General features: G+C 41.9%; 1 protein-coding gene across 4 annotated transcripts in view; it reads right to left on the reverse strand.

Annotated features, from left to right (window-relative positions):
- Positions 1-14168, reverse strand: part of Sema6a (semaphorin 6A) — a 120874-nt gene that overhangs the window by 54386 nt on the left and 52320 nt on the right. For all 4 annotated transcript variants that reach the window (XM_023566491.2, XM_005005198.4, XM_003473280.5 and 1 more), the window contains exons 2-3: positions 2660-2797; positions 309-426 (exon numbers count right to left, since the gene is read on the reverse strand). In XM_023566491.2, the coding sequence (XP_023422259.2) occupies positions 309-426; positions 2660-2759 (218 nt within the window). In that variant the 5' untranslated portion in view covers positions 2760-2797. The remainder of the gene's footprint in view (positions 1-308; positions 427-2659; positions 2798-14168) is intronic.

The following is a 14168-nucleotide window of genomic DNA, read 5'->3' on the forward strand; positions in this document are numbered from 1 at the left end:
TTTACTGTAAACACACCTACAGACACAGTATAACACATTTCCAGATTCAACTTGATTTAACAAATAAGGGTCAAAGAGCAGAGAGAATGCCTGGGTAAATATTTGCATTTATTCAAGATACACAGTGGGTTGTGTCAAAGCACCATGATATGCAATTATTTCTCTGTAAATCCATGTAAAGTTAAATAGAAACAGAACTTTGAATGATTGCTAGTCTGTAACTTAAATAAAAGGATGCAAAGCTGCTACAGATTTAGGGTTGGGGAAGTTTTGGATGTCGTGGAGCAGCTTGCGGGAGAGGCACTTACCTAGCAGCAATGTAGAGTGTTCTGTTCATGAGCATAATCATCTGGATGTCCAGCCTGTGCCTCTGTGTGGCGTTCCGTCCTGGCTTATGGCCCACAAACACCGGATACTGTTTTGTATCTGTAAAAGGAGGAGATGAGGAAGAGGGGAGAAAGTATATCAGGCCAAGAATTCTTCGGGCAGGGTGACAAGGGAGCAGGCCCCCAAACAAAAGCATGTTTAATTCAGATTGTGTCACCATTTTTCACCTCCAAACGAATGTTATTTTAGGAAATACTATGACAGACGCATGCTCTTTAAGGATGATCAAATTACACTTGAGTTGGAGATGATAATTAGCTGAGACTTAACATTTCTAAGTGTCATGATTTCTGGGGGTTAAACTTGGTAGTGAACTCTTTGCATGAAGGTGCTCTTTCTTCCAGATTTCTTTTCATCTTGTGGAGAGTGTTAAGCCCAAGGGGGCAAACTGCCAAAAATCTGGTCTTGGGACAAAACTATTTCAAAGCCGCCTTCCCATCAATCACCACAAAGGCAATGTGGTCTGGAGGCCAGAGCCTCCGTCCAGGAGCCAGAAGAAAAATACAGTCTCCGCAGGTGTCCAGTTGGAATAATCCACTATTGAAGCCAGCCCTGCTAGGCTGGATGGCATTCTAGGAACTGTGGGAAGTTCACTCCGCAGTGAAGCAATTGGCTCATATCACAGAAATGTGAGCTTTGACAAGACCAGGTCAAACTCAGTGTAGCCAGTCAGGTGATCTGGAATTTTCCTGACTTGGAAAGTCAATGAGCACATTTCTCTGATCCTGCTATTCCCTTTGGCTGAGAGTGGGCAATGTGTAATAATTCCTAGCCTTTTAAAATATATGTACCTTGATATCTCTCTGCCTTGAAACCTCCAGCCTCCAGAGCATTGGCTGTGGCCGTTCTCCGCTCCCTCCCAGAAAATGAGTCATGTTTAGCGTGGTGTGTTCTAGGGAGGGCCGGGGGTGTAAATAATGACTAGAAAACTGTTTGCAGGTTTACACTTGCTCCCTACACTGTAATTCCCTGTAATACCTGAACGTGGTTCACAGCGGAGATATCATTAGAGGGCTTGGGGTATTTCACTGCAAAGAAAGTGGTACAGGACTAGCTTTTCCTTCCACAGTTCTTAAGTTTCACTGCTGATTCATAAAGGAGGTTCCTAGAACGCTTCACGTGCCTTGACTATCACAGATTTGTTTGAGCTGGCTATAGGAATTTAGCAGCACATCTGGGCTGCTGCCCCTTCTGTCCCGTGGTGCCAAGGAGAGAGAGCTTATTTCCGATGGAGATAAACAAATGCTTATTTGTACCATTTCAGGAGCGATGGCCTTGAAGGACATAATTTCATCCTAACCCTACCTTTTGGCTTTTTGTTCTCTAATTGCTTTATGTGTCAGTCTTGTGACCTCATTTTCATGTGAAATTATCTTCTTTTTCTTTTTTTTTTTTGTCTTTTTCATTTTTATCGGTACCGGGGATCGAACTCACGACCGCCTGCTTGCAAGGCAGGTGCTTATGCCGCTGAGCTAAACCCCCAGCCCCTTATCTTCTTTTTCAATGCACAAAGTCCAGCTGAAAGATGGATTTCCTGGTATCTAACATTAATGATCCACATCCTTTAAAAGGCTACTCAATGTATTGGGATAATTACCCGGAAAATGGGTACCTGGGAAAATGTTCACTTCCACCTTTACCGAGATAAAATAGCGTTTTGGAAAACAAGAAAAGACAGTAAATTGGATGTTCTATCTAGCACATAGGTAGGACTTTCCTTTTTGGAGAAGACGACTGAATTTTCAAAAATGGTAGCATCAACCCTGGCAATCAAATAGATACCAAAAAGGCTTACGAACAGTTAAAATAAGGCCTCTGTAAATTCAAAATCACTTTTTACCCAAGTCTAACAATGATAAAACTAATTTTTTAAAGTTAATTTTTGCTAAAGCATTCCAATCCAGTCATTTTCTTTTCAAATCTTATAATGATGCCCATATACTGCCTGCATAGGAAAATGAATAATATCAGCAGCTCTCAGGGGGAAAAATATTCTCCCACACATCTAGTTTTAAGGAATAATCATGGCCTCCCTGTAGTAACTGGGACTTCATCAGAGTTGAGGGACATTTTTAGTTGCTCACATGTGTCCCCACAACAAATGAGGAGTTATACAGCAGTCATTGCACCAATTTGACATTTAAATTATTTACTTTTGTTATTTAACAAGTTAAAGTGTGTCTACTTTTCTGATTAATTTTTATGTTTTGCTGCATGGATGTGGACTGAAATGCCTGCAAAAGGAGGGAGTGAGTGAGCCTGTGGTACTTACAGTTGCCATGCGAAATACTGATTGGCTCAGAATCTTCTGGGAAACCAGCCCCAGCAAAATGTAGCAGTGTGAAATATAGCAGCAAGGCTTCTGACCTCATAGTAGTTCAGCGGGGAGACTTTATTTCTCTACTTCACCCTGCCAAAAAGCAAAGACACACATTTTTGTTTTGCTAGTCATTTTTATCCCATTTCACAAAATGAAAACGGTCTTGAAGATGATTCAAGACAGAAAGGCTTCTGCTCCACACCTTGTCCACCATGAACTCACTAATCAGTGTGTTTTACACAAGCAGTTTGTATCAAGAATGTACCCTCCCTTCCCTATGTTGGAACCTTCTGGCAAAGCTCTTCCCAAATGCAGGACACAGCCTCAGTTCCTTGGAGACATCTCTAAGCCCTTCTAGTAGGTGACTAGTTCCACATTCCAAAAATGTGAGTAACTAATGAGAATTTTTTTCTGTTTAAGTTAAATCTCTTTCTTCACAGCAGGTGTAGATCACAGTCATGTCCCAAACATGTTTTTACTTGGCTAGCCCAGGATCTTTGAGAAATTTAGTTGCTGATATTGAAAAATTAAGGGATCTCTGATAATAATCTAGACTGCAATCTTTTTTTTTTTTTTTTTATGAAGATAAGACTGTCATAGTGACTTAACCCACACTTTCTGGAAATGACACACCTGCCCCCATGTGTGCTATCACACGCACAATCCCGTCTGCTCATTTTTATTACTTGCTGAATCCCGTCGTTGAGATGTTTTCATCCCAGTTTATGTAATTTTACAGTGATCTTACACATAAATAAAATCATAAACCTATGTTTAAAAATTAATCATTAGATGCACTCAGATACTGTGAAGAATACTTTAAGGAGAATCTGAAACCACATCTAAGAGTGTTACAGATTTTAAAAAAATTGTTATCTCTATGTTAGTCTGAAATACTACCCTACACTGGAAAAGTAGTAAATAAAATGCCAGATGTATGGTGCTACACATCTGTATTTTCTTCAGCATGCTCTTTCTGTGCAGAAAAATTTCCCTGAATCTTAGAAATCAAAATCTCACGTGGAGACGCTGGATGTAATGAAAGATACAGTAAACATCACATTATTCTCAGGCATTTTCAAGTGTTGATCTATCTAGAAAATGAATGTAAAATGCAGTATATTTTCATCTTTCCAGACTAGAATTCTTTGAAATAGACTGCCAAGTATTGTCTCTTCTGAACAAAGTATTTTACAAAAGTCCATCAGTCATTTAAGAGCTGTATGTAGAAGAATCAAACTTAGTAACCTTGATGTCTTTGGGCTTTTAAATTTGGCAAACAACTGCTACCCTACTTTTTGAAGTACCATTTAATATTAGACACCTATGTCTCTTTTCTTCAAGCCAAAAAAGCATTAATAAGTCAAGTGTTTATCATAGCTTATAATTTCACAGATACAGCTAAGTCTTAATCATTTCTTCAACTGAAAAGTGCACCTTAATTAATGTGTTTTATCTTGAAAAATCAAAGAGAGAGAATGAGAGAAAACCCTAAACAATTCCATATCTCCATCTCTGATGTACAGATTAAAATTAAAAGTTTAAATGATTCCTGTTCATAAGAGCAGTCCATTACTGAGAGACAGAAACATGTATTTACTGGCGAGTTAAAAGCTAGTCTATTTATTCATCTATTTGCCAGTTCTTTCCAGCCTGGCAAGTCTGAGCAAAAAGGAAGAAACTTTTGGGGTGCCCATTTGTTTCTGGTGGTTCCTGTTGGGTATAATATCAAAGGGGAGAGGAAAACATAAAGCAAGAGTAAAACATAAATGAGACGCCCCTCTGCTGGTCCATGTTAAGTGAGGAAGGGGACAGGAAGAGGAGAATCTGCAGCATTAACAGGGGCTCGGGAGCAGAACCGCAGCACTGCACAGAAGCGTGTCGCCTTGGCATTTGCAGCGTGTGACAGAGAATAAAGGAAATACAAAAGGTTGACACTTATTCTTTAGAAGCCTTGGAAAATACCTGTACAGCAAACTTTTGAAGATTCATTTTTCTTATGACAAATGAGCATTCTTCCACAATGGTATTCCATCTTTGTGCAGGTATTCTCTGAGTTAACAAGACAGAACCCAGCTACTTTATTGTATTCTCCTAGTTTTAATCCTTTCTGTAGGTTGTATGGGTAGCCCTGGAAGCTGGCAGGAAGAGCAATGCATACAGAAGAAATCCATTATGCAATTCAGTGGCTTCTTTTTATCCTTACATACATGTAGCCAGGATCACAGCTAAGCTATGTCATTTAAATATCTCCAGGTTTATAGGAGGGCTCTTTGCCAGGAAAAGCAGTTGTTTTCTGTGTCTTCCTATCATCACATCACAGGTAGTTACCATGTGTATTATATGGGTGAAAGTCTTCTGGCAGAACTGGTAATCTTGGCCAGTCTGCATGAAACTTTGAAGTTTCTGGAAAGCTGAAGTTTTGATGTATTATCCCCTTCCTACTAAACTTTGGGCTCTAAGCCTTGTAAATATGTAGACAATGTATTTTCTTGTTGAAATGATAGCTTTGGGGAAGCATTCCCATCCAATTACATTGTCATTCCCCATCTCACAGAACACAGACTGGGTCTCCCACCTAACACCACAGCCTAGGAGGAAGAAACTAGAACTTTCCACTGAGTTTAAAAATCTTGAATTAGCTGAGTTGCTCAAATTAAAATGCTGTCTAAGGAATTTCTCAAACTTCAGAAAGTGCTTCTCTTATAAGGCATATTTAGGACTACCTGCAAATATTTGTCAACTTTCTTGCCTGTGACTTGCATATATAAACCAGCTATGACACAGGCGTAAGCAGCTATCCAGGAAATGAGACGATAATAACTGTCAATATGAGGATTCTAAATACAAATACTTATTTCAAAGGTAAGCTGATTATACTTGAATTTTCCATCTAATTGCCTCATCTTGTCACTGTTGGCAGCCTGAAAAGAAATAGCCTTTGTAAAATGTACCATTACTATAAAGTTATAAACCTACTCTGTGCCAACCCATAGAATTTATGGAAAACCTTAAGAACATTCTTAATTTTAATAGGCATCTGCTTTGTGAATTTATTAGGTCTATTTCAGTTCATCTAAAATTAATTTGTGTTGACTTTCTATACACTCTGAACTCAGACAAAATTCTTTTTACTATAACTTTTCCTGACAGCTTGTAAGACCAAATTGAATAATTAAAACTGTGATGCACAAATAGTGTTATAACTATTGACTGCCATGAGCCACATGAACCGTACAGAATGCTAATTGGTGAGGAAAATACCCTTCAGGTATTCCAGCTTGAAGACAAGACAAAAGTGCCTAGAAGATCTGTCTGAAAATCCTGTGAAGGAATTCATTGTGATAACTGTGTTTTAAAGTGAAATACTTTCAATCATTTGAGCTGCCATTCACACACACACACACACACACACACACACACACACACACACACACTTCCCATCATATAGGTCATGGTGTTGGCAAAATGTGATGCCAAAGGGAGTACCAATGGAACCAGAGATGATTATGAAGTCAGAGAACGAGGGCAGCAGTTGCCACATCTTTCTTCTAAACAATCTAGTTAATTAATAAATTCTCAGGAGGACAGAGAAGCCTCCCCAGTCAAAGTACCAGTAGGTTGAGTCTTCTGCCCGACTATCTCCTGAAAAATTATAGTGGTAACTAGCAATCTTATCCAAAATTGTCTCACAGAGAACAAGTGAAACTAGCAACATATAGAAAAAATAGATTTAGCTTACTAACTCTAGATTTTTGCCTACACAAAAAAAGAAAAAATGAAATCAGCTTGGCTGGCCTATGATTCTACATGGCAACATTCTGTTGCTGAGAGGTGGCTGTTCAAAGTAGAGTGCCTGGCCCCCCACTTTGCATTGACTCAGGAAGCCTTCTTCACCCACTGTCCTTCCCTGCCCCACTCCCTGAAGGCTTTGAAAGCGAGTTCCAGGCTACTCAGGTTAAGGATAGCACTACTGTGGTACGAGATACCCTGCTTATGTTCACTGCTCTCCCAAAGGTTATCAGCCTCAGCAAACGGGCCCTATGAGACCCAACATGTAAACACGAAAATACACAGAACCTTCCTTGGGCCATGAGTGATGGCTGTCCCCACAGTGAAAGTGTGAGTGGCTGACAGTGAGTGACAGTCACAGAGCGGGGAGTGACCCTCAGTCAGGTCATCCCACTATCAAGCATTTCCAAGGCCAGCAACACTGTGTGGAGGTGAGAGACTGTGGCAGTAAGGTGTCCAGGCTGAGGTGAGGTGGCATTTGGAAGTCCACCCTGCACCTTCCCTCCCTCCCTGTGTCAGCGTGGTAAGTACTGGTGATGGCTGGCTCTGGTGATGTCTGAGCTTATGATCAACATCAGGCAGCAAAAATTCCATGCACCTGGGCAAGTGTTTGTTCCAAAATGATTGGGGAATGGAACAGGGCTCACTGTGTTCTCCACCCTTTCCTCATTGCTCCCAAATACCATGCACTTGGGAAATCAGGAAGCATTAGGTTGTGAATGAGTGGTTCTCTGTGGCAAACAGAAGGTGACACAACTCTTCAGCATAGGACAGCAGCCACAGCACAGACCTGTGTACAGTGCATCCACTGGAGCACAGAGACACCAGTATCACACCCCTCTCCCCAACCCCAGGGCTGGGCAGTGTCCTAGTCTACAAAGGGCTCCAACCTGTCAAATAGAGTGCTGCTGGCCCCACTGCATCAGATTCAGAATTTACTTGGATTTTACACTGCAAACAATAGCTCTCGGACCTCACCATCTTTTCCTTCCCATGTGAACTTTGAAATCCTGAACTGAAATCGGTTATAAAGCTCCTGCACAAAACCAAACTGTTGCTGATAACCTAGACAACTGGAAGGGCAGAGGGTCAAACAAGGAGTCCTCATCACTTTCTCACCACGGAGACATAAAAGCTGATTCCCACAATTCAAAGCAGGAGAGGTGTATCTTGGTTCATGATTTTTAGGGCCCGAGGTTGGCCAGCTCAAAGGAAGAAATGGCTTGGTGGAGGGGGCTGGCGGAGGAAAGTCGCTCACATTATGGTTAGCAGGAAGCAGAGAGAGAAGGAAGCAACCAGGGAGCAGACACCACCTTCTGGGTCATGTACCCAGTTACCACCTCTTTCAACCAGGCCTCCACAACTAATGGCACATATAGCTGTGAACTCACCAAGGAGTTATACAGCACCCCATGATTCAAACACTTGCTGAAGGTCCCACCTCTGAAACTTTGCAGGGACACCCTAGGTCCAAGTCACAGAAACCCTCTCTTATCTCTGGGAACTTTCACAAGATGCTTGAACTCTTGAGCTCAATTCCCCAGATTCTGGGTCTCAGAAACTGATTGTGTCTCTATTTCTCAATCAAGATGCTAAAATGTGCTTTTTAATACTTTCCTTGTATTTCTTTAACAAATTCTCATGCAGGACTGAGATGAGGTCCTAGTATCCTGCTTGATTCAGTGGAAGTCCCTTCTTCTTCCTCCCTCCATGTCACTAAGCTTCCTATCTTTGGATGAGTTCTGGGGAGGCAAAGGAGTCTGCTTCTAGAAGCACGCTTGTACTGGTGTGGTTTTTGCAAATGCAAATCATGGTACTCACATTAGTGCAAAAGAAAACAATGATGTGGAGAACAGAATGGATGAGATAGAAGTAGAATCCACTGAGCACCTATGTGCACAGCACATGTGCGTGGCATTTAAACATCTGAACCACCTAGTGAGAAAGGCCTTATCAACTACGTGGTGCTCACAGGGAAACTAAGGCTAGGGTTGCTAGACAACATGTTTAAGCAGCACACAGTAAATATTTACAGCACTATGGTGAAAAAGAATAGCACAATAGTCAAAAGTGAAAGCCATGACTGAAACCCAAGTCTGATGCCAGTTTTCATCCTTCCCAGGACACCAAAGAAAGGGAGCAGAAGAAGAAGAGGGCAGAAAAGAGAGAGAGAGAGAGAGAGAGAGAGAGAGAGAGAGAGAGAGAGAGAGAGAGAGAGCTCTAAATGGAAACTGCACTTAAGCTAATAACTTAATATACGTTGATGCATCTACGCTTACATGGACAGAGTGGCTGAAAGTCCCTAATGGCTTCAGTAATAAAATCTATAAAAGAGTATGCAGTTGCCTCCAAACGCATAGGCACGCAAAGGCTCATCTCATCCTACTTTCTGGGCCCGTGATGGCAGACCTAAAGTGATAGAAGCATGCAAATGCTCTCAACCACAGTTTTAGTTGGAATTATCTTACGACACCACTGTGTTAAGTGGCACCACTTGCCTGTTTCAGGCTCCCTCAGCAGTGATGTTTTAAAGTCAATACATCATCGAGAACAGTGTCTTGTAAAGAGTACAGTAAGTCTGCCTGCTTTGGTGACTGCTAAGACGAACAGACTGGACAGCTCTCCAGTCAGAGTAAGGAGCCTTGGTCCAGAGAGCTGAGAAAGCAGGTGTTTGTGCGGAACAGCCAGCTCCCTGAGTGCTGGAGACTTGTCTAGCAGAGATTGAAACTGCTGATTATTCTTGCACCAGAGCAAAATTTAAAGCACCAAGGAGTGTCTGAACAGCAAATGTCCTTCACTGACCTTTACCGCTCTGTTTTAAAGACTGCAGCATGAGAAGGATGCTGTCTGCAGGATGCAGAACAGGGTCAAACGTCTACCAAATGGAACTGGAAATAACTTGGGCCCACTAATCCTGGCTGATGCCTCCTCTGCATGCAGTCCTCAGGGACCAAGAGCCACCTGTCCGATGGCATTCATATAAAGACATAAGGTTCACAAAAAAGAGAAAAACAGCTCCAGCTTGCTAAAAAGACATCTGGTCTTTCCCTGCTCCTCTTTTTAGCCATTAACAAAGTCATAAAAGCACCTGTATTAGAGGAATAGGAAATGCCTCAGACCTAACTTTGGAGAAGGACAGTAGCATTCAATGGAGGATAATAAATATCGACTGTGTATAATAGATGTTCCATTTTAGACCTGAAACCACTGTCATAGAAGAGCAGAAAAACTGTTGTGAATTCTGAGGTACTTCTAGAAAAAAACCAGACAAATAAAAGTAGATTATATACCCACAGTCTTTTGAGGGAAGAAGGCAAATGTCCTCTTTCATGTCAGTTCTTCCTTACCACACTGTTTTCCTCTCGTACCCCAAATACACAGCCCTGAGCCAACACATTCAATGCACTTTGCTTCGATACTTCAGATACAGTGCAATGACTTATCAGGACTCTGCTGCCCCAGTCAAGAAAACACTGTGCAAACGCTCTTGAGCTCAGAAATCACATGGTCCCAAACATGTTAACCAGCAGTGAGCCCCAGCCTTTGGCTGCTGCTTACTTTTTAAGCTTGTTAAGGTACTGCTGAACTGAAACATCTTTTCCAGCGGCAGAAGCAAGCACTCTTTCTATTTTGCTGAGAAAACTGAGGACCTGAAAAGAGGGGTCATTTGCCAAATGTGCTGCCGCTTAGAAGTGGCAGAGCTGGGGAGCTGGGAGGCCGCAGGACTCCTCCATGGAGCGCCCTCCTCCCTGTGGCTGCTGTCCGAAAGGGAGCCAAAATTCATTCATTTCTCTTTGGCTCACTGCCAGATGTCCATTATTCCCACTGCCTGATTTCCATGTCACTGACTCCCTGTTCTCGACGGAGCCAGGCTCCTGGGTGAGGTGCTCATATAAAGGAGGGAACCCCCATCCGCAGAGGACCTCGCTGCCAGTGGACAGCTGACAGTTCCCACCCATGGTCCCCAAACAGAACACACACACAATCATCTTTCAAAGGAAATTAGATTCTGTTGGGGAGAATGCTACTTGGGCATGGAAGCTGGTGTACAGGTCCATAGGAAGAAGGGCAAAGGTTTCAGCTAGAGAAAAGTGAAGCCGGAGGAAGGTGGCTCATTCACTTCCTGCAGAAAGGCAGGCTTCCAGATGAAAGGACCAGGGCAAGGCAGGAGACATTTAAAACGCCAACACTGCGCTGACTGACCTTCCAGGCATTCAAACTGGACTATTTCTTTCTTTGCTTAAGGAATTTCAAACATTTGTTTAAAGTAATGGACTTTTTTTTTTCCATTTTACCCAAGGTTCTGTTCAAGGTATTATAACAGAATAAAGATTCTATGTGGTGAGACAGTTTTCCCTTCTCTGGTTAAGACAGAAGAAGAAAAGGAGGAGGAGCTCTGAGGTACAAATTAGGCATATTGGTATGTCTTTATTTGAGGGTGCTGAACATGGGGATCTTTTTCATATTACTGGTAATTTTCTTTACAGTTGTGATTTTATTAAAAATCATCAGGCAGAGGCTGGGCGTGGTGAGGCAGGCTGTCATAAAAGCACTCTGGGAGGCTGTGGCAGGAGGATCACAATTTGAGCCCTGCCTGAGCAACTTAAGTGATTTAGTGAGATCATGCCTCAAAGGGGGAAAAAATAAGAACTGCTGGGGATGCAGCTCAGTGTGAAGACCCTAAGTTCAATCTTGTGCATGCGTGCACAGACACACAGACACACACACACACACACACACACACACACACACACACACACACAGACAGGCAGACAGAGAGAGAGAGAGAGAGAGAGAGAGAGAGAGAGCGTGCAAAAATAATACAGCAGGTCCAAAGCACTTTTTCCCAGTCCTTTGGAAAGATATCTCTTCAGTGGTTTTAGAGGAGTACACCAGAGATATTTAGTGCCTGAGTTTTCCATAAACCTTTGTTAAGATCCTGAAGGGATTTAAACTCAAAGAAGGCAATCTCTGTTCTTTGACAGGATGACTCCCTCATTGCTTATCTGTCTTCTCCCAGCCTTGACACTAAGCTCCCTGATCCTCACTTTGCCGGGATTGCTCAGCCTCTCACGTGGTAGGAATGTGCTCCTCCCCAGGCCTTGGAGTGGAAGTGAACTCCACACAAAGTTCAGACACAGAAAAACAACCGCAGGTCCCTCCCTACCAGAGGCGGGAATAACAGCCTCAGATACCAGGGCAGTATCAGTCATTGGTGATTTAAACTTTGAACAAGTCCTTATTGTTCCTTTATGTGAAAACCTTTGTTTTGTTCTGTGAAACAGTCTCAAGATTAGAAAAAAAGAGTGAAAACCATTTCTCTGCTTAAACTAAAACACAGCAGCTGGGTCCTCTGGGGCTGGCGCATGTGCCATCTTCCATTGCCTGCCTTGCCTCTTCCTCAAGGTTGAGCGCTTTCTCTCCCTGCATCCCAAGAGCCAAAAATAGGGCTTATAATTGACTAATAGCTTCTGATTGTACAAAGCGAGACAGAACAACATTTCGGGATCTGTTCCATAACAGGGCATTATCATCATTAGCACCCACGTAGGCACTGGATTGTCTGTGCATCTGGGCATCTAGGCACATTCTGCATAGAAATGATTTGGAAGCATTATTTCCTGACTTTTCATAACTTTTCCACATTTGTTAAGAAATTTATTTCATCTATTTTTTTAAAGTCTACATTATGATCTCAGTGAGCGGGTGGGGTGAAAATTGCAAACGCACATATTTAGACCTATTACTGAGTTTTTCTGAAACCAATGTCATTTTATTGTCTGTGTCCATGTCCTTTACATTAAAAAATGACTTAGGGGGCAGGCTTGATTTACTTACAGCAAAATAACCTGGAGTCTTACAAAGGCATTTCTCTCTTTGAATTAGAATGGAGAATACTATTCACGAGTTACCCAAATTGGAATCGAATCTGATGATACGACTTCCAAAATGTTCACCTGTTTTTAATGTGGAGTCCTACCTTCAAAATTAATAATGATTTCCAAACATCCTGAAAATATGTATCTTGAAGGCCAGTGAAAATAAGTTTCCAGGAAATCATGGATTTGTTTAAGTAACCCTACCACATAATGCCTGCTGGTTAGCATAGGTGACTACGGTCACACAAAGGAACTTACAGACCTGTTCCTTGGAATGTGAACTGAGGCAGGAGGCATTAAGCAGCAGGATACGTCATTTTGGTGTTAGTTGTTTTAAAATATGCTTCTACTGTAAGAATGGAGGGACACAATTTTAGTTAGCTTCCTCTTATGCTTTGGGATCTGTATGGGGTAAGCTGGTTTGAAAGTACAGGTATGTGATCCCTTACTTGCATTGACAAAAACCCTGAAGCCAAGTTTTTCCCTTCTCCTGTGATGACAAATTTTATGAACTGGCATGAAGATATTCAGTCTTCATTTCCATTAGAGTTTATAGTTTATACAACTGACTGTAAAACTATTAATGGCTTTGATTAGGCATTGCTATTGACCCCACTGAAGTATGTGTCAATCTCCTAAGATCTAAATGTTTTAAAATTCTGAAATGTATCTGCTTCAAGGGCTTTGGGTTGGGGGAAGAAGAAAGAGAAACTGTGTGTCTTTGTTCCTGAAGAGATTAAAAAGCAGATAAAAAACAAAAAGAGACCCTTAGAGTTGAGTTCCTATCCACTGGGTTAAGTCTGGGGCACTCTAATTATCCCACAGTGTGTTGTGAAATCCTTAGAGAATTAGAAAGAATTATCTGATTGCATTTAGTTTTAAAAATGTATCTAACATTATCCTTGCAACAATAATTCAGAGATTAGGAATTGCTGTGTTACTTTTAACTTCCTCGTTCTGTGCTTAGTACAGATTTCCAGGTGCCTCTTTTCCCTACAAAGGACCCAGAAAGACTGCCACAAAATGAGTGATACTCACAGAGTGGAAGTAATCTTGGGAGACAGGGTCTCAAGGCCTCCTTCGAGGAAGCAATGACATCTGGCCAAAGAAGTGCCTACCTCACCAGCTCAGTCACTCTGCCTGGGACAGTGTTGAGAGGTTACAAATGGCTCAGCATGCCTCTGTCCAGATGGGGAGACTTCACAGTTTTTTGTTTTCTGTGGAGGGGTGGTTTTTTTTTTTTGTTTTTGTTTTGTTTTTGTTTTTTGTTTTTTTGCGCACTTGGTGGTGGTTTTTCCAAGGTAATGTCCATATGTCAGCACACTGTCATCTTCCTCTCCCTCACGGAATAAACCCGTAATGGCCTTATGAAATGGCAGGATCTGAAAGGCAGTTGTCAACAGTAGCATGCACTCTGTTTTGGACATGTTTTGCCTCTGATTTTCCCGCACCTGGAATTTTATTTTCCTAACATCAAAAGTGAAGGAACTAACAAACAGAAGGGAGAGCTGAATTTTCAGAACATTTTGGTGGACAATGGGAGAGAATGGAAAACGTGCTCTCTGCCCTTGCGCTCTGAGTGGCTCCTCCACTCACCCAACCTCTCCTTTCTCGCAAAGTGAGTACTGGGCGTCACACACAGAAGTAATGCATTCTAGTCCTGAGATAAAATGTAGGCCAATGGTTAACATCAGATAATCTGGAGACAGGTTAATTATGGCAGTCCAAACAATCTGGAAGGAAGACAGCACATGGATATCACCAATTAACCCTTAAATCTGAAAACAAAC

Source organism: Cavia porcellus, unplaced genomic scaffold (genome assembly GCF_034190915.1).
Source record: "Cavia porcellus strain 051 isolate PalLab524CR breed Dunkin Hartley unplaced genomic scaffold, mCavPor4.1 scaffold_19, whole genome shotgun sequence".
Lineage (NCBI taxonomy): Eukaryota > Metazoa > Chordata > Mammalia > Rodentia > Caviidae > Cavia > Cavia porcellus.